The following is a 20019-nucleotide window of genomic DNA, read 5'->3' as shown; positions in this document are numbered from 1 at the left end:
TTTCTCTTTTCTCTTTTGCGGTCGATTGACCTGAAGCAGCTTGAAGGATCAGGCGGCTACAACATTACAATCTTGATTATAGACTGTTTTTTGTTAGAAAGTTTTTAAACACCGATAGTATCAGTTTGAATTGCAGCTAGGCTGAAAGGTTTTTCAGATCAACCATACGGCCTTTGGCTGGGGCTAAATGCTAACGAGTATACCAAACACACAGAATTTCTGTGGAAAAGGTCGCAACATTACCATCCGTTGATACAATTAATCTATAGCTGTATTCTGCGCTAGGCCTTGTCTGGTTGGGCATCGGTCCGTGCGTCCCTTTGTCTATCGTGTGGGCTTTAATATTAAGTGGTGAGCGGACTAAACGCACCTAGTTAAACTATATATTTCGTTTCTTATGATTGGCAGATACAGAACGTGGAAAAAGCAGTCGAGCGTATGATGTACTGCGGCCTGCTGTTTCTTACGCGTCAGTTGAGATGACCGTTTGCAAAATTTAACGGCAGGCAACAAAACCAAGAATGTACACTTATCAACTGGCCGAACGTGGCCAATCCATTTTTGAGTATGAAGATATGTTTTTTGAGAATAATACTTCGTGGCGTAAATGCGTTAGAAATTTTATGCAGACACGGGTACAGCCACAGGTCGTCATCATGATATCCCAGTCAACGTACATTAATTAATAGTAACTTGGGCATAAAGCAACGCCGACCAACTGCATTAAGTTGTTCAGGTACTCTATTCTACTGCTTATGATACAGTCAAATGCTACCAAACAATCGATCCGAGGGGTTCCTTAATAGGTAATTCTACGGTGAGAAAATAGCGATTATAGTTATTGGGTGGTCTCAATTAATGGACTTATCAACGCTAATAAAAACGTAAGTGTACACATGCAGATTTTAACAGATAACCAAAAAATAGTAAACATGAAAACTACTGTCAGTGGTCTAAATATATCACTTTCTATCTGGTTGTTAACTTAATTTCTCGCAAGCAAATTACTATTTTTCATTGATTTTTCCGCTGTCCTATGCACGTCCTCCATTAACAACCACTATTTTTCAGTCATTTTTTACTACCGTAAATGGGTTTCCATCATATTATGCAGCAGTGTACAAAATATTGCGCAACGCATACGGCTATTTCATGGTGTACGCAAACCACCATACGCAATTTAATTAACTGAGAAAGAATGGCCCGGTGTCAGATTATAGTCCTTGTGGCGAGTCGAAGAGGTGTTGGACTATCGCGACATACGGTAGGCCCCAGGGTGATGCCTTTCCAACATTCCTGTGTGCCTTACTGAAAGAATGCACAAAGGCGTGACACGTGCGAAACTGGTTATGATGGGGTACGGTCGGGGGCTAAGAATCAGAAGCGGCGGAAGGGAAAGATGAGACAAAAAATACCTCAGAACTGCAGATGAATTTCACAGGTTTCGTAAGCTGTCACAGCTATGCCAATAGCGTGCTGTTCCTTCGGGCTACTACGTTCGCCCGATCTGCGCGACGCAGTGGAAGACCAGGATGGTTCTTACTTGCTTACTAGATCCACTCACCTGACCTAATAGTGACTCCCTTTACTTGCTATCGGAACGAATAAAACGAACCTGCCTGGATAGTGAAATAAAGTTAAAGATTTACGAGTAAGCAGAATGACCTTCTATAGCAGTTCAGCCGTCGTTTCTTTGTGTTCCCTATTACGCGTATCTCTTTCATGCGTGTTTCAGTAGTTCCATACAGCTCAGTCGGCAGTCACCCTCTTTATGGTCAGAGACAACAAGGTTGCCTATGAATAATACCTGGACATGATTTAATGTAATAGCTGTGTAAAGTTGGCTACTTGAAGGTAGTATGTAAAGGTAACTTAAAACAAATAGATAATAAACAACATGGGTGATACATATATATATTTGTGGATTTCACTTGCGGTTATTGGAATTGGCAACCAGACATTTAGTTTAATTTTATTTTCATGCCAGATTGCAAGATACATTTCATAGCAAGCCCACTTTATGTAATTGCGAATCATTTAATAGTTATATAGTATACTAACCAAACACGTTTCATATCAACGATTAGATCACACATGTGTAAGTTAATCAAGTAATTCTGCCATGTCAAAACGTTTAAAGGCAGAACATTCTAGTGGATAAAGAAATTTCGAAACTCGATTTCGAAATTGCGCATCGTCCTGCTCACGTATAGTGCATAATGTCTTTAACTAGACAGTAACTAATTTTTAGTTGCCTTCTAATAAAATGACTTAGTCGAACCCACTGGACTAGGGGCGTCATTTATCCCCTTTGGAAATTCATTATATTGATAAATGTAAACACAATAGAAGCATATCGAGTACTTACCAGTTTCCGCGATTCGTTTCTGGGTAAATTTCGATTACCGATTTGCACTTTCTGTTTCGGCCTGTGCGTCCTTCCTGCACGCAATTTTTCGGACGTCGTCAAACGTAAACAACACTAACAGTTGATGCTGGTCCCGTTCCAAATTTCGCTCCACAGTTATCCTTCCTCCTAGTCTTCCCTTACCGGCGCCTAATACCACGGAATGAATACGCGCCAGATGCATTTTGAATAATCTAAGCTCGCAAAAAGTACTGGGCTAGTTTGAGGTTGTGGTTCATCGGTTGCTGCTGCCCTTAGCAGTTGCAGCAAAAGCAGTGACGGCAGGTTGACAGCAGGCGACGATGCACCCATCTGTAGCGGGCGGTGTCCAAACTCCTGATTCATGTTTGCTCAGAGGAAAAAGAAGGGCTGACTATGGGACCATGGTAAGAAAGCGGAAACCTACAAGCCATGGTGGCAAGAAAGCGGCTTCTCGGTTTGCTTGCAACAACGACCACAATGGGACGAACTGTTTCGGCTGTTACCGTCGTCGTCGCCGCTGCTGCTTGTATTGTTGCTATCGTTGTGTCGAGAAATACCAACTTTGCGACTTTTCATGGAAAACTAGTGAAAAAAGGTGCAGATTGTGTGGTAACAAAGCAACATGGTCGCATACACACAGACCCACATGCACCAGCCGCAGCAGAGAAAATTGCGCTTCTTCCAGTCGTGGACAAATCGCTTCTTCCAGCCGTGAACAAAATGCAAAATAAGACAATGTCGAGGGCAGCACCACACAAACGACCAGGCCGCAGCAGCGCACTCTAAATGTCGACGACTGACGACGCGACTTTGGTCGTTCATCGACAGCGGGGCTCGGACTGCGCTTTTTATTCTGCACTGTGCGGCTGCTGGCTACCTGTTTTTATCCAAGAGGATTGCCCCCGCAGGAACAGCCAAGAGAGATACACAACCAGCCACACAGATGCCCGCCTGCTCTGCAGAGATGGAGCGGAAACGGTATAAGGGGCAGCACTGTGGCTGACGGTAGACGTCGTGCGTCAAACGCGACCGAATCGTGCTTGCGATATGAATGGGGTTACCCGTTGCCGGTAGCTAATAGTCTTTTTGCACTTGCAAACAGCAGCCCACAACCACGACCACAGAAAGGCGAGGGCAAGGCTGGTTGGTAGATGGGTTTGGTAAATACCGCTTAACCGTAACACCTACTATGCACTGGCTGAGTGAACACTGTAGACACTGTGTCTGGTTTTACGTTCTTTGCATGACAGCTGTCTCGGATGCGTGCTTATGTACGTGCTGGATGGCGCCTCTACGCCTGTGCAGTATGACGATATGAGATTATCTGCTTGGAGCAAGGACAGAGATTACAGCAGAGGAAGGAAGCGAGATACGAAGGTGGGGCAGATCATGCTGCTGTGGTTATTCAACCGCGGTCGGCTGTATAAACAGTCGAGCGTGCCGTCATGTTTTGTGTAACACAGATATGATGCTAAGAAAACGCACCGTATGTTAGGTAAACGCATACAGAAACATCAAAGAAAGTTACGAAGATCGAGAACTATGTAACAACTGAGTAAAAGGGAAACCAAGACGCGGCGCAGGAGGACAAAGATGAAAAAGTCGAACGAAACAGGACGGGTAGACCAGACAGACGACAGAACTCCTTTGGGGAACGACAGAAGGGCGAAAGTGAGCTGAATTTAGAGCTGGGCATGCGTTCACAGATACATATACGGGAAGACAGATTCATAAAAACATTCACTCACATGAAACCATATGCGAAGTAGCTGTTTCCAAAAACAACAAATGGCTATATCCAAATGCAAACACTAGAACTTTAGGCATGCAATTTTAATTGATGGCAGACTGTTCTAACTAATCTGAGCTCCGTAATCGCCGTCAGATAACAACGAACTGAAAGAACCTGACTTGTTCGACTCCGGAATGGCCAATCAAAACACACGTTGATTGTGACCGTTGTGCTTGATCAGAATTCACACGCTGGTGGAAGTAAGGGTGGCTAACGTGAACGAGAGACGATAAATCCATGCGATATACTTACTCACGTGTATATATACTGATTTAGCTAGAAGCTAGGTATGAATCAACTGTTGATATATATTAGGCATTTTTTCTGTCAGTCTTGACGTTCTCATCACATGCGCCTGCCCTTCTTCCATCAAGATCGATAATGGACATTTCCATTCCCGACCCCCACTCGGCTGGCGTTTACATGTCCTTCTTGTGAGAGCGCAACTGCGTGTTCACTGCCTCGATCGAAACTATCGAGATGGTTGTAGTTAATGTACGAAATGTGAAGTTCGACGATGGGCTACTAAAACATCCCCGTCCTCTACCAGAAACGAGCAAACGTATTCAAAGCTATATCGATGGCCATCTGCGCATTAAAATAGACCCTGAAGAAGCAGCGAAAGCGGAACAAGCCGCCATAGGTAAGGACCAGTGAATGATTAGTGTACTTCGTGCTAAAGTGTATGTATCGTTGGCTGAAATAACACTAACGTAAAGCCGAATCTAGGTTCACAGTCAAGAGAACTTACTGTTAATACTTACCTAATAATTCTGCGTACTATATACAAGACACAATATAGCTCTGAAGGTCATCCTGCTCTGAACACATGTGTCAGGGCATGAGAGTTAAGCTAAGCGTTTACAATTTCCTTTCATAGGAACAATGGGTGGACGCAACAAGTCTAAATTAGGAATCGTTTTATAACAGTCAATCAAATAACAAACGAGATATGCCTGTATCAAGAATGCAATGTCCAGCAATGTCTTATGTCTTGAGCAAGCAAAGTTGGTCACCATATGCAATGTACTTTCTTACAGCCACCTTGGCGAGACTTGAGTCACAGCATGAGGCGTTAGAAAGGGCGCGTAAGGTAAATCAAGATATTACTGAGTCACTGAAAAAGGCCAAAACCATCCTAGAAGAAATGGAGGAAAAAGACACTTTCTGTGGCTACACGTGGTTTATTATCAAGTCTTTCGCTAAGGGAAGGTATAGTGAATAATTTAAGTCAACGTATCGGCTGCGCAATTTTAAGTAACGACTTGCTTTGGGTATTTGTGAAAATTTCTAACGACAATTATTATTACTTTTATTATTTTGGATATTAATCTTACAAGTGCTATCCAACTACGCACTCGAAAATCCTCCCGACCCAGAATACATTGCGAACGGTAACAGCTGTTAGGGGTAATCTCTCCGATAAGACTGGCCGCCTCCTCACGAATAGGGCCCAACATTTTCAGAGTTACCATTACGAAGAAGTATCGACTCATGGTTAGTGTATTGGTGAGTTCTCGAAGCCCGCGTACTCTATCAAAGGTTGAGCTGCAAATATTATACCGGCTTTAAATGGTATGCAGAGTCCTAAACAAAGTCTTTTTCACAAACACACCACAAAGGTGAGATAAAGCCATTAGGCCTTCACTCATCAGCAAAGCCATTGGACTGCAAGGTAACCGGTAATCCTTTCTGTCTCATCACTCAGCTCGTAATGGATTTGGTTTCCGCTTGTCTCGATTGTCTTCCTTTGCCCACATTGGGGTGAACCGTCCACGTTCACTGATTGTGGTGAACAGGCCCAAACAGCGATTTCGAAGCGGTAGTTATCCGGAAACGGTGCGGACACGGTTTCCGATTGTACAGGAGTACCTCGCATTAAAGAGATTTTGCCAACCAAAATAGCAATGGATGATTTGACTTTAGATTTTATCGTTTCCTTACTCCTTTGCAATGTTATTGTATAAATATGCTATCCTATCCATAATAGGCGTTGTGTTTCTGTTTGCAGACTGCTACTGACACTGCCTCCGACACTCATCATAACTCGTATTAAAACGTTACTTCAAAAAAAAGCTGCGTGTTACATAGTTAGTTCTCATAGTTGAAATTAGATGGACAATTATCTATCATTCTGCTAATTCATTAATGGTAAATCTTTGCTTTCAAAACGATGACTATTGTGTAGACTGGCCATTTTTGTTTTTATATTTATAGGAGAGATAGCTAGGACAGATTGTGGACGTAAAAATTTATGCTGTTATCATTATTTTTATAGCACTTCTGGTTAATTCGGCAAATTGATCACAATACTTAAAGGTGTCATCACTCAAATGGTCGTTCAGGACAAAAAGGCCCGTTCACTCGATGCATGAGCATTGCCTCGGGCTGCTTATTGTTATGTTTGCGACAAATATTGGCATTGATTTTTTCCTTTAGTTTTACATTAAACACGTGTAGATGTAAAGAGCAAGCATCCTTGCAGAGATAATTGAGCCTCGAATGATACCTTGCCAGTTACCATTGTGGTAGGATATGACAAAACTCGGTGTCGATATTGTTACAGATGCCTTCGTAGAGAACGAGCGTCGGATCTGGAGGGTGATATAAAGCGGCTAGAAGGAATTGTCGAGAGTCCCGCAGTAGCCGTGAAACTGCGTGATCGTTATAGGCCAGATCCCGTAGGCATCGTAAAAAAACGAGGATCGAAACATCAGATAGGATTTGTTCCAACTTCATTCGATAGTGTTGAGCCAGTCACAAGAAATCAAGAGATCGATCTAGTAAGAACTGGGCATTTGTCAGCATTTTGCTCCCCGTTATTAATCTAGCCTGGAGTGTACACTGGAACTAGCGGACGCGTACTTCGGATGTATGAAACGTAGCAATTTAGTCAGTAGCAAAACAAATGTGTAAAGATTGATATGTTCGTTCATAATATTCTTAGCAGCAATACCTCTCGGAAGGAATCACTGCTCGTGGCTCAGTGGGGATTTAATACCCTTTTATTTATTTATTTATTTTTATTTAATAAGCATATGAGTTTTTTTTCGCCGTATTGGTTTGTACTTAACAGCCCATGCGCACGCACATGACAACGGACAAATGTTTCGGCAAACTTTCCCGCTCTCCCGCCCCTCCCTCTCTCTCTCTCTCTCTATATATATATATATATGCAAAAATCATTGAATGTTATATTTAGATATGCACTATTCACTGCGCAGGCGTTACAAGATCAAAGCGAAGTTTTAGCGCGTCATCTGGAACATCTTCGGATTGCAGCTCTCGCAATGGGCAAAGAACTGGATGATCAAGACGACACGATATCCAAGATCAGTCAGGAGATGCCAAATGATCTTTTAGATGAAAACATGACCATCGCAGAGCGTTTGATAAATACATCCGCACCGTCGATGCTTCCACCGGTACCCCAGTAGGCAACTCTTTAAACTATAAATTTTGCCAGTAACTCTATGCCGGTCATGGGGTGATGCGTATTAAACGTGTATTATAGTACGACTCGCTTTTATTGAGAGTCCTTTTTGATGACTTAATACTTTTCGTTAGCCGAAAGGGCAGCAGTTTCCTCTTCTATTTCCACAAACAGTGATGCTGCAAGCAATAGTCTGGACGAAGTTTTAAAAAATGGAAGCTTGGACAACGCGCAATTGTCACCTGAAAAAACATACGAATAAAACGTAGCATAGATTTCGATTAATAGGAGAAAATACAAGAAGGCTGAGTCGGTTCGTCTAATTATTGCTGGTCAACAAAAGTGCAGGACAACCTTTATGCGTGCGGCCTATTGTGGCTATAATTGAAATTCCCATAATTCTAGCGTAAGTCTAGTCGCCTTATTGTGTGGTTTCGGTTCACCAAAGACAAAGCAGTGAAGAAAATAAAATAGATTAGCTTGCTAGAAGTTTTTTTTTTACATTTGCATATCCAACATAGGGCAAGAGAGCAACCAAGGGAGGACGGACGAGTCATCGTTGACATGATTGTCTGTCCCCTATGTAATTGATCTGTATCCTGTAAGAGCTTCACGCATTTTCTACCATACATAAAGGTGGCATCATGAGACGACCGTGACCTCTGGGGTAGGCTAGTGTGGAAATGGATAGGGAAAATTGAACCAAATTTTGCACAAGGAGCTAGGCGATATTTGCCGTAAAAGAAGTGCTCACACCTATTGCACTTCATAGCTTAGCAACGGCCTTATAAACGTAACTGCTGTAACGTAACTGTAAGGCTGTTGCTTAACAACTATTGGTGCTGCGAAACAATGCGCAGTTGTCTATTAAGGATGACCGTCGTGCACCTTGCACGACGGGAGGAAAAATAAGTTCACTAAGAAATCGTTAGGCGAATTCTTGATGCGCGGAAGATCGAACTTTAAGTTTGATACTTAGTTTTATTCTCGTCTCAACTAGCTTGTCTTGTCTTTGTTCCGTGCTGTTTTAATGGCCTAGTTTTCGGCCTTTCATACCCTCCCTTGGCGTCTACCTTTTTACCCCCTGCTTCTTTGCGTCGATAGCGTCAACGTCAGCACCCGTTTTGAAAACTGCATTAGCTGTGATTTATAGCAATTAGCTAGACTTGAGCTTTTTTTTTACCTGATCACCGGGGGTTTGGAGCACACGAAAACCGCAGCAAAGTAACGCAGGGTATATCGTCCATTGCGTCTATTCCAACCTTACACAACCGTCGACCCACAGACATGAATCGGAAAGAAGGATGCCGCACTCTTCAGGTCAGGGGGCGTCGTCTGACGTTACTTCTCAGCGCAATGAGGAAGAGGCGGTTTCGTCCGACATCACCAAGAGCAAGTGGCCTGAACAAAGCCTTCTAAGGAGCACCTTTAGCCTGACTGGGCTTGCAGACACACTGAGCCTGCCCAGTGGGTTCGCGGTGACAGCGTCGCATAGCTGTAAGTTGGGCGCTGGCGGGCACTGTGAGACGTTGGGAAAATGTGGAGCTTTTAGCGCAATTGCCAGCAACTCACTGTTGGCAGGAGCAGTCAGGCAACCGGGCGGGCATTAGATGCTGGACGCGAACGAAAACACTCGCTCTTTTGCCTTGCTTTCTGGCCGGTACCGACCTGCGTTCTATTAGCAACGAGGTCAATGTAACTAAAGCCAGCGGTCCGTCGAGCGTAACCTCAAATTAGAGCTTTGGTTTAAGCCGACTTTGGTGAGGAAAAAAAAGCTGCCATGCATTTCGAAGCTATATGAGTTGCGTAAAGCAAGGATTCGAAAGTTAGGGGTTAGCTTAAAAGTATAGTTTATCTAATGTAATTACACTACTATAACTTCACGTGAATCTACTGAATTTTATTATTCGCAATCCAACCCTTCCCAAGCAGCAATCTGTGCATCGATCTGTTTCAAGTACGTAGTATAGTGGCCAGCGATGAGCAGCAACGTAGCGTCCTTCGGACGCATCTTTGACAGTCGTGAAGTTGCCTAGGGAAAGCTGGTAACCCAGGTACAGGACTAACACATAAATGAAGATAAATATAAATAAACAAACAAACATGGAACTTCCTGATTGCTGTGCTTAAAATTAAAGTTATAATTTAAAAGTAGGCCATGCCGATTTAGAAAAAGAATAATTGGCTAACTGCCGACATTTTTTAACTGAGGGTCGCACTTGCATATTGAACAAACGCAGTCTTGATTATGCCGAGAAGTGCACTTAGAATACCATTTGGCCGACTAAAAAACTGAAGGCCATTCTTAGAGAGTAGTGATCCGAGTGTCTCTGAAAGTACACGACAGCTTATAATTGTAGCATTACAATTCGTAGCAAGTCTGATGCAGGAATGGTATAGCCGTGGCGACACTTTGTAGAACTTTAAGTTCCTTTGTCGTCTTTGTTGAAAGTCTTTCTCGTCTACGTGTAAGCGCATTACGTCGGGTTGATGCGCTACCCCCTTTACAACCAAGGTTAAACGTTAAATGTAGAAACATATAATTAGTTCGCCTCCGGCTGATCGACCGTGTTCGCCCGCTGTACCGTTTGTAGCGGCTACTTCGTCTTCCTTTTCCTATTTCTTAACATTCTCTACGTTGCTTTCTGTTGATAACGCAGCACGTACTATCTAATGCGCTAATTTCACCCGTTCGTCAGCCATGAAAATGGCAATAGCCATAAAAACGGGGTACGATTGTGAAGGCCGTACGGTGTCCCTTAATTCACGAAACAATGAGCAAATAGGAGACCCATCCAAGGAGCACAGGGGTAAACAGCATAGGAATCAAAATGAGGAAGTACTGTTGTTTTATCTGTTAGATCTCAAAAGTCTTCAGCCACGGCGGTCCACTTAATGCGTTGTCATTACATGCTGGCGTCAGTGGTGGTGTTGATTTCTTACGTTTCAGTCTCTGAAAATTTGTTACTGTATAGGAGTTGTACGTGTGCGTCTGCTAAAGAACATGGAGAAAACAGAAAAAGACAACAGACAGAGACCGATGCCGAGCACAGAAAGAGATTGAAGGGGTTAAAGGGCTTTGATTCTATCGTTATCGGATTGGTCACATTGAGCAACAGTACAACGAAAGTGGCAGTTAAACACGAAGTCAATGGCGCACGATGGTCCCTCACTTGTACAAGGGACACAATTCGGTCTAGGCCTGCGGCAAAAGCAACGCAGCCTGGCCACAATCGAAGCAGGTTAATCCCGACCGAAAACTACTGTAATGAACGGACCGACTGCGGAAAACAGCGGTAGAAGGAGACACATTCTTCGTTGGTTTGTTGCTGTTATTTAGTTTCCGTTACTCAGATCTTAAGCTAATGCTTCGTATACTTATAACTTCGCGTGGCACGCTTTAACGTGGGGTCTTAACCCACATTGACAGCGGAGGACGGAGCGTGCTTCGGCTGGTTTTGGAGCCTGATATTTTTTATCTTTTGGGTGAGTAAGTCGTCGAAGCTGAATCTGAAGGAAAGGGGACTGAGTCCAGGCTAGGTTAGGTCGATATTTGGCCAGAGAGAGACAGCTAGCGAGAAGTTTACCAAGCGATAGGAACGAAGAGAAAATGGAGCCATCTGTGTGGTCTGCACAAGACAATCTCGGAAAGGAAGGACGAATGCCAGAGAAGCTGGAGAACGAAAGAAGCTGGGGGTTACAGAGGTTAGAGGCTAACAAGGGAAGGGAGGTCCTCATTGATGGGGCGGTCGACGCGTAATGGGGCCAGGCGAAGAGGCTGGCCTAGACCGGCGGTATCATCACTGAGGATAGGACGGTAATTATCACGGCCGACTGCACTTTTTGAGATCGCTTCTACTTCGCCTTTCGTACTCGCAATTCTGCAGCTTATGTTGCCGTTCCTGCTGGACCATTTTGACTGCTCTTTTCGGGGCTATAAGTTTGCAGGTTCGCAGGCGTCGTCGTCGTCGCGCCTACCGCCATTAAAATCGAAGCCCTGCTGTCGTCCGAAAAAAAACGCCTAAACGAAAGCTTGGTACTATTGCTGCGAGTAGTCTTGGTGCCTTTTCCTGATCTCGCTAGGCTCACACTAAGGATGCGCACTTCGGTCGATGCTGCATGAAGCACCGAAGAATCCTATAACTAAAATGCTAGTTGGAACCTTTGTGACTAGTGCTCAACGGCGAATCGTGACTGTTGTGAAAACAGTACGGCGTGATAGTTAGGATATGAGACTGAACGGAACCTAGCAAGTAGTATAACATGCCATATCATGAGAAAATCGATGCCTCTGCCACAAGAGTTTTATACACTCCCTGCCACCACAGTATGTCGTCCTAACTTACGTGAACGAGGCTTTCTGCTTGTGTGTTTGAAGCTCAGCACATTTGTCAAGCTTTGTCTTCAGTTGTTTTTTTCGTGTTCTATGCATGCCCACGAGTTTTTCCGTGTCCTTCATTCAGTTCGCAGTGTATTAGAATGATTTCGCCATCGGCGCCGGACATCACTCCCAGACAATGAGCAAAGAGAGACAAGGGGATATGAGAACGAGCCTTGCATCGCTTTTCATAGGTGACTAGTCGGTCCAATAAGCACAACGTAGAGAAGATAGCTACAGCAGTTCATTTCCTCAAAAGCTGCTCTCTGAGCCATTTCCGATGCTTTCGCTGGCATCGTATGTTAGAAAGCTTTCAACAAAACACAAAGTGCGTATCTATCCTGGGTGATGCAAGCGTAGCATTTTTCCAATTAAAAATCATCCTCTTTATAGAGCTTATTATTCTTTTGTCACGAGGAATGAGGCGTGAACATTGAGCATTGGGAACAGAAAAGGACGCATGCCGATAAATTTCCGCGAGCCCTGTGCTAGCTCTTCTTGATACGCGGCAGCGCTGAACCTTTCGATACTTTCTTCACTTTTCCAGTTTCCGATTGTTTGCTTTTTACAGCTTTTATAAGCCATTGACCTCAGTCAAACAGACGAACATGGCACGTCTATGTAGTGTACCGTCTTTCACTTTCGAAGGGTCACAATTTGTCTTTGTTTTAGGCGGTGGAATCTACTTCCGTTATTAGACATTCGAGTATTGGAAACGTTCTGATGCTTTGGCGAATTCACTCCGTCCCAAGTCAATTCTATTGTATTCACGGCGTTTTTTAAGCAATTTGCTTTTTTCTTCATGAGCCGCTTCTCATAAGAAGCTGCGTAAATATAATTTTTATTGCTTCTAACATCAGCGCCCGCTCGCTCTCACTAAGGTTATTCGAATTACCGTACCCTCTCTACCTTAACTTAATGTTTATTCTCCCTTACCAGGGTCTTCCAGTTTCAATTTATGCTGTAACAGCCTCCTGCAACTTGCCGAATTGTTCAAACTTGAGCAAACGGGCTTGTGATAAACCTAACATCGACTCACATACTAAGCTTAATATTGATTTCATAGCTACCTAGCCCCTAGCGAATCCCGTAGGAAATAAATATTGCAAAATGAACCAAGTGTTTTATCTTGTCTTTCGTCTGGTTAGCTTTGCCGAAGGTTGATATTTTTTGCTGGGTCTGGGTTGACGTATTATTTACCATCCAACAGTCTATTCTGGTACAGGCCGAAATGGGAGACCTCTTAACGTTAACGTAAACAAAAAACTTAAACGCTGGCTGTAGCCACAATCATATGCACGGTTCACGCCGTTCGACATATGGAACTTTGCTATTTTGTAGATGCACAAAATCTCAGTCAATGCTTAACCGGCGCTATCGATAGCTTCAGACTGAGCCCTACAAAACGAATAGTGTATAATATATATATATATAATACAAAATATGCAATTATACAGATATCTGTCAAGGATGGTGACAGTATTTACGGAAATTAATCTGTGGATGCTGTTGCAGCTGTGATTATTCCCCAAGCCCAAATCTTCCGTTCGCGCAGTTCCTCTTCCTATTACCGTCGTTGGAGATGGGCCATAGTACTCTGAGCTCTTAATGTGATGTCCGTGTTAATACAAAAAAAAATGGAGGAACAAACACCGAGCTGGTACCCATAAGGTACCGGGCGTGATTCCAGCACCACGTCAGCACCGCTTAGTTTACTCACGGTTTATCCGCTTGGCTTAGTATCGATGTATTCAGATAACGTATGCATGCAAAAGGAATTAAGCCAGTGCGTTTTCAACTAAGCTCATGCATCCCGTGTAGGCTTCACTGGAGAAGGCACGATTAAGGTAGGTATCATAATCCACCCTCCTTATTTTCTCTCTTCAACGAGTGCGAAGAAAAACAAGGCCCTTTTTCTTCACATCTTCTCCTTTATGTTTACCAGATGTTGTCTCGCTGTCGCATAGTCTTGCTCGATCTTTTGCCTTGTTTTGTTTTGTCCCCCGGCGGCCCTCGTCCGCCTTTTCTCGGCAACGACTCCCCCTCCACTCCCTTTGTTTATTCAAACTAAGAAAAAAAGGAAGGCTTACGTCAGCGGCTTCCTGCTGCTGTAAGATGTAACTCCACCGTCGTATGTAGCCCCGCGTTACGGCCTCCCGAAGCTTCAGCCTGCGTCCATCCGTTTAGTGCGTTAGATTCTCCTATCCCAGAATAGCGGCAGCACCCCCGCACTATGATAACACGGAACAGCAAAAGGACAAAAGACAGCAGTGGCCTTGGTAGGAGGTCAAGGAAGATATCTACTGTCACAAAGTCAGCACTAAGCATGACTTTCGTGTCGTAAAAAAGCGAGCGGCTAGAAATTGCTTGGGGCTAGGCAGTTGGACAGCTGCTTTTGCCGCTGTGATTGTACTGCCTGATGTTGCGATGTGGCCAACGTCCGTTGATGCGTGTAAGCAGTGCACTCACGGGACGTACATTCTTCAGAGATTACGCTTGAGGTTTTAGTATATGCTAACTTTCAACCTGGTGAATATGTGTGGAAGAATTGTTGTGGAATATAGTTGAAGAGCTCACCGGATAGTGGGTTACTTATTTATATTTATTTGATACTATTGGTACATATTGGAACAAAAAAATATTCGACTGATTTTCTACGTTTTGAGCAAAACATAAGGTTTTAGCTTTTCCAACCTAGTCTAGCAATTACGTATGCATGTGCTATATGTAATGCACTATCCTCTAGTGGTTCATAATTGTGATGACAATAATATTGGCCATAGTACCATGAGCAGAGGGCATAACGTCAACATATTGCTGGTTATACAGTGCAAATGTATCTATATTCCTTTAGTAAACGATAGCTATATTTGGCTCTACATACTTTTTCGGACTGTAAGTAGGAATATCCTTTGTTTTGTGGCCCTCTCTTTCCCTTCCAACGCCCTGGAGCCGTTCCCCTTTTGCGTCAACGTCCATATATGCCCAATAAGGTGGCTGTTTACCCAGTCCCAGGTTTATGCTCATGACGACACCACTACTAGTAGCCACCGTTCGCTTCCGGGTAATGGACGGCGATCGTTGACACTGAAAGCCCCAAAAAGAGAGCGGTGCCAGCCCCAGGCCGAAAGTCTGATGGAAGAGAAATGAACGGAGATCTCAAAAAGTGAACAAGCAACCATATATAGAAAGAAAGAAAATATGTAGAAGAACCATATATAAGAAAAGAGACGCTGCTCCCGTCGCTGCTTTTTCAGTTACCTAACGGTACAATGAAGAGCATCGTTGCTAGCGCATCGATCAGTTTGGCAAGTGGATAGCCTTTGGTTGGCATGTAACGTCTGTTAGGCAGCCGCAGCAGAGGACGCAGCATCGCGTGCTGTTCGGGTGCTGGCGGTCGACGTTGAGAACTTGCCTCGGCATTTGGCCTTTACTGCGTACGGCCGCAGTGAAATGAAGGTTCGCTTCAGTGGACCCTTCTGACTGGAAGGAAAGCGAAAGTACACCCGAGAGTCTGCCGGCATGGAAGAAAGAAAAGACGTTTACTGAAGTAACGGTGAAAGAAAAAAATATAAACGGCAAATAGTGATGGCTGGTTGCCTCGAAGGCAAGCGGAATCGGTGTGATGTCATTATTGATACATTAGCACAGATAGGAGACAATGCATTTGAACGTCTAGTGCAAATGGTCGACACATATTTTGAAGGAACACGGCTAACTCGGGCTGGCCACAGACGCTTTCGACACAAAACGGCAAAGTAGAGAGGTGGCGTTCGGGATATGTGTCAACGAGCATAGAAAATACGGACCGTCTATTTTGTTTGACGGCACGGATAGATGCGTAGCAATAGTGAAAAGAGTCATGGATAACTTGTTTTGGCAGGGGGTTGGTCCGGTCGCTAGATCCTCGACAAATCCGGGGCACGCTAAGTTCTAGCTCTTGTGTCGCAAATTTATGGAGGAGGCCGAATGGGAGTAAAAGGTGACGCGACATAACGAGGTTTCCTGAAGCAACTTTGCCCCTACAAACGTATACCTTTGGGGATAATGGAAATTTCAGATACATTTTGTGGCTATAACTTTTTAATCGTTGGCATGATTTTGTCGATCACAAACAAAAGCTACTTCACAAATGCGACTGTTTCAAAATCGACTAGGAAACGTATCGCATAATATTTCTGAAAGATATTTTTATAAACTGTTTCCCGTAGCAATTCCCGATGGTTTTCTTTGACATCTTTCAGTGACGTTAATCGGGCGTGCGTTATGTTAAATTGCACGCTTCACTTATCGTCTAAATTCTTGGATTGGTTTCATCTATTTTTTTGCAGCTGGCTATTCGGAGGGTCATGATAATCCCGCCTGCCATGATCTCGTCGAGGTTGAGACTGATAAAACTGGCAGTGATGTCGTCATCGTAAAAAGGGTCGTTGCAATTCATTCAGACTTTCCCGAGACGAACCCCGCGGTCATAACTGCGACCGTAGCAGCAGCAGTATCGAAGCCAATACTGTCATTAACAGAAGACGCAGAACCAGCATCGACTGCACAGGTAGAGTTCCACTCGTACTGCGCGCTTGTTTATCATCCGACGTACCGAAAGGGAAAAGAAACTTCTTCTGCTGCACCTTCTGCACGCTGTTACGCCGATTTATTACTATTAGGCGTTACTTAACATTATATTATTTCTAACAAAAAATTACTACTAGGAACTGATAATAAAGAGGATAACGAACTGGGCAAAACAAGCAACTAGAGAATTTAAGGAAATTATTATTATCATTAAAAGAGGTTATCACTAAGGTTAAAGGCCACGTGTCTCACAGGCCTGTTGGAAAAGCTCAAGATTAATAATAACTGAATAAGACTCAGCCAGCTTATATTTTTAGTGGGGGGCAAATTCTCCATCCTGGATTTACAAGAGGTAATTCTGAGGGGTGAGGGAGAGGTTGTTCAGATAGGAAGTGTTAAAAAAGCATTTCCGTCGTCAATAAATTAGACTGACAGCGCGCGAGACCTTGCACAGCATTTGCTTTTTCCAAAACGGTGGACAGAAACGTTTATAGGTCCAGTCATGAATATTCAATTGCTGAATGCCTCTGGGCGTTTCGTGGTATTTGCGCCTTGTGCCTATTCCTCGTAAAGTTAGTTGACCATCGTTGTAAGGTACATCTTCCAATTCACCTCAGTCGACTTGCTGGCTAAATGAAACAAAAATACACAAATTACGTACGTTTAAATATCAAATATTTGTAAGGCGCACAAACAGTCATATCATTCCCTTCCTAGTTACCTATCCATTGTCTGATGTACGTTTTTATTAGCTTTTACGGGGGGTAATCATTAGTCGAGGGGTTGCAAAGTTCTTCTTACCTGCTTCTAATTACTATCACTAATTAAATAATAATAACAGAAAGCAATGCTGTCTATATTGGTTCGTCCTGTACCCAGCTTTGCAAACCCTGGACAACTTGAACTTTATTAATAATTTGCTGAGTAAATTAGCACAATACGTGTACCTATTTCTGGACAATCACAACTTGATTTATAGCTATTTTATATATGATGTGTAAGTAAATAAACATATAGGCCTGTAGTCAACGAGTCAAATTGAGTCAATTAGTTAGCGGACACGCAGACTTCATATCTACTAGCGACGGTCGACCAACGCTACGAATAGTTGGCAGAAGGGGTTCGTAACACAAGAAGAACGCACAGAGGTTAAACACATAACTGGACGTAAAAACAGTATTGCCACTTCTCACCACCTACAGTACATTTCAATCAACAAATGCTGTACACCGTTGTATTGCTTAAAGCAATGATTTAACCAGATGAATGGCGATTCTCAAACTCTGTAGCTATTTTGTTTTTTTTTTTTTTTTGTTTTTTAACATAAAGGACACTTTTAAGCAATAATAATCGCAGTCAAATTTCGGTTACTTGTCTGATCGATCTGTATGTAAGGATCCGTCTCGGGAGGTCAGGTATTCTTCATCTACGAACCCGACCCATACAACCACGGCGCACCTAAAGACGGTCGACATTGCTCGCGACGTCGCGAGGCAGTGTCGCTCCAACAGATATAACAAGGCAAGTTCTATTAAACAATATGCAAGTTTATAATGAGGCGCGCATAACCCAATAGCATTTCATAACGGCACTTGAGATTTCCCTCTATAGCCTGTTGTTACGTTCTGCTTCGTTGGCGCCACGAACCGGCTCCATTGTCATCTACGCCGCACTCGTTATATTCGTTCCGGTCGATTGGACCAGAAGCCGACGCTGTCTACGACACGACCACCGCTTATCCAGCTTTCCGGTGGGTAAATTCTGTCGTGCGGCACTTCATTATATAATACCTCTGTTCCATTTGACCCTGCTTCTTCATCTTTTATCGAAAGGTAAACACTAACCGGCAGCTCTGGCTTAGCCAAAAGCACCCAAACCTCGATTCTAACCTCTTGCTCTACCCTTTGATCCCTCATTTAACCCTAGGTTTCCGTCTTTCGAGCAACCCCCAGCTTCTCTAGTCTTCCCTACGAGTGGCGACACCCGCGTCGTCACTGCCGCATCAAGCAATCAGTTCCCCGAAGTTAAACCTCACTTTTCTGCTATGATTACTTCTCGCCCTTTCATCCCCCTCTCGCTTGTGCCACATGGTTATCTCTGGTTGAAGCCCTTATGATAGTTTTGTGGAAAGCATATGGCCACAGAGGCAGCTTGAGTAAGCCTAATGCTCTGCTATTTTGGGTTTCTTGATGTTTTCCGGTGCCTAAACTCGGTTCCTATCGGGTGGAGTCATGCTAGCATCAGCTTTCGACGGCGGGTACAATGGCGGTAATGACGGCAGTGGGTGTACCGGCAGCCACAGCATCAGCCATCAGTTAGCTTGTGGGGTGAGGGTGATTTGTGAGGATTTGACAAGATCGAGAGCCAATGAAAAACACGGTGAGATAGAATACTAGGGACATCAAAATGGCAATTTGTTTCTCTTTATAGCTTTTTGGAGCTCAATACTACATAGCGCCACTGATGCTGTGCCTCTTGGTCCGTAGCTTAGTTTAGAAGTAGGGACATGGACATGCTTTAGTGAGCGCTTTTTGAGCAATTTCTTTCTGAAAAATCTCTCCGAACTTTATGACGTTCCTGAATATCCTGCTAGGGTTCTCACGAACAAACGGAGGTAACGCGCCCATCATGCATATGCCAACGGTTTTCATTTAGGTAGCTCTTTCATTCAAGTAACTGTGACTCGATCGCGAGAGGCGGCACCCGGCTGCAGGATATGCAAACGGCGTAGGTAGAACGTCAACGACATAAAAAAAGATGAGACGATGTATCGTATGGTAGTGCATACACAGTCAAATTGGTCTATCTATGCCCGTCTGCTAGGTAAATTATTTCATAAATATCTAAAAACCGTAAAAAAAAGTTAAGGTACTAACTGCTTAATACGGCATAGTGACAAATAACATACTATCCTTTCTTTGAACGTACTTCATTTAACCTATATAAACGATGGTGTATCTCACTGTCTATTGATGCACTTCCGTTTAAACCGTGAAGCTGTAAACCTTAGCTGAGTCGGAATGAGAAGAGTAATTGAATTTAGCAGACAGCATACTAACGTTTAGCTCTTCTGCTAAACTAATTCAAATCATAGATTCAAATCATAATGAAATATTACTTGTTAATGAAAAGAAAAGTCAACGACGTGCATCATCGACTACATAAACCTCATTAACAAATGGTTCTCTCCTCTTCTACGCCTACCCCAAGTTATGCATGAGCACTGTTGTTAAGCAGATTTTGAAACTGAACAAAGTACTGATCGATGATACGCACAACGACATACGAAATTCAACAAATGCTGATAGTTTACACGTCTCATTGGGTATATACTTGTTAAAAAGAGTACATGGTTGACACAGACATAAAAGCATACACACACTCTGCATGCTTAGACCCTGTGGCTGTATCACCTTCTGTCCTACCGAATGAAAAGGTCTGCTAGGTTACTTTGC

At 43.5% G+C, this 20019-nt stretch overlaps 2 protein-coding genes and 1 long non-coding RNA gene across 9 annotated transcripts in view; 2 read left to right on the top strand and 1 right to left on the bottom strand.

Annotated features, from left to right (window-relative positions):
- Positions 1 to 20019, top strand: part of vari (MAGUK p55 subfamily member vari) — a 66914-nt gene that overhangs the window by 29469 nt on the left and 17426 nt on the right. For 5 of the 7 annotated variants that reach the window (XM_086972414.1, XM_022850361.2, XM_086972415.1 and 2 more), the window contains exons 3-4: positions 16324 to 16544; positions 17960 to 18085. In XM_086972414.1, the coding sequence (XP_086828540.1) occupies positions 16324 to 16544; positions 17960 to 18085 (347 nt within the window). The other 2 variants (XM_022850363.2, XM_022850364.2) reach the window with 2 other exon arrangements.
- LOC147752149 (uncharacterized) lies at positions 1143 to 4121 on the bottom strand. The gene is made up of 2 exons (XR_015314889.1): positions 2369 to 4121; positions 1143 to 1308 (listed from the first exon to the last, which is right to left on the bottom strand). It is a non-coding gene; the product is annotated as an uncharacterized LOC147752149 (long non-coding RNA).
- On the top strand, positions 4119 to 7708 carry LOC147752148 (uncharacterized). The gene is made up of 5 exons (XM_086972417.1): positions 4119 to 4381; positions 4556 to 4824; positions 5222 to 5393; positions 6748 to 6964; positions 7406 to 7708. Exons 2-5 carry the CDS (start codon positions 4662 to 4664, stop codon positions 7616 to 7618), a joined length of 765 nt encoding a protein of 254 aa, XP_086828543.1. The 5' UTR covers positions 4119 to 4381; positions 4556 to 4661; the 3' UTR covers positions 7619 to 7708.

This window comes from Varroa jacobsoni, unplaced genomic scaffold (genome assembly GCF_002532875.2).
Source record: "Varroa jacobsoni isolate VJ856 unplaced genomic scaffold, vjacob_1.0 scaffold_1457, whole genome shotgun sequence".
Classification (NCBI taxonomy): domain Eukaryota; kingdom Metazoa; phylum Arthropoda; class Arachnida; order Mesostigmata; family Varroidae; genus Varroa; species Varroa jacobsoni.
This window is presented reverse-complemented; position numbering and strand designations above follow the sequence as displayed.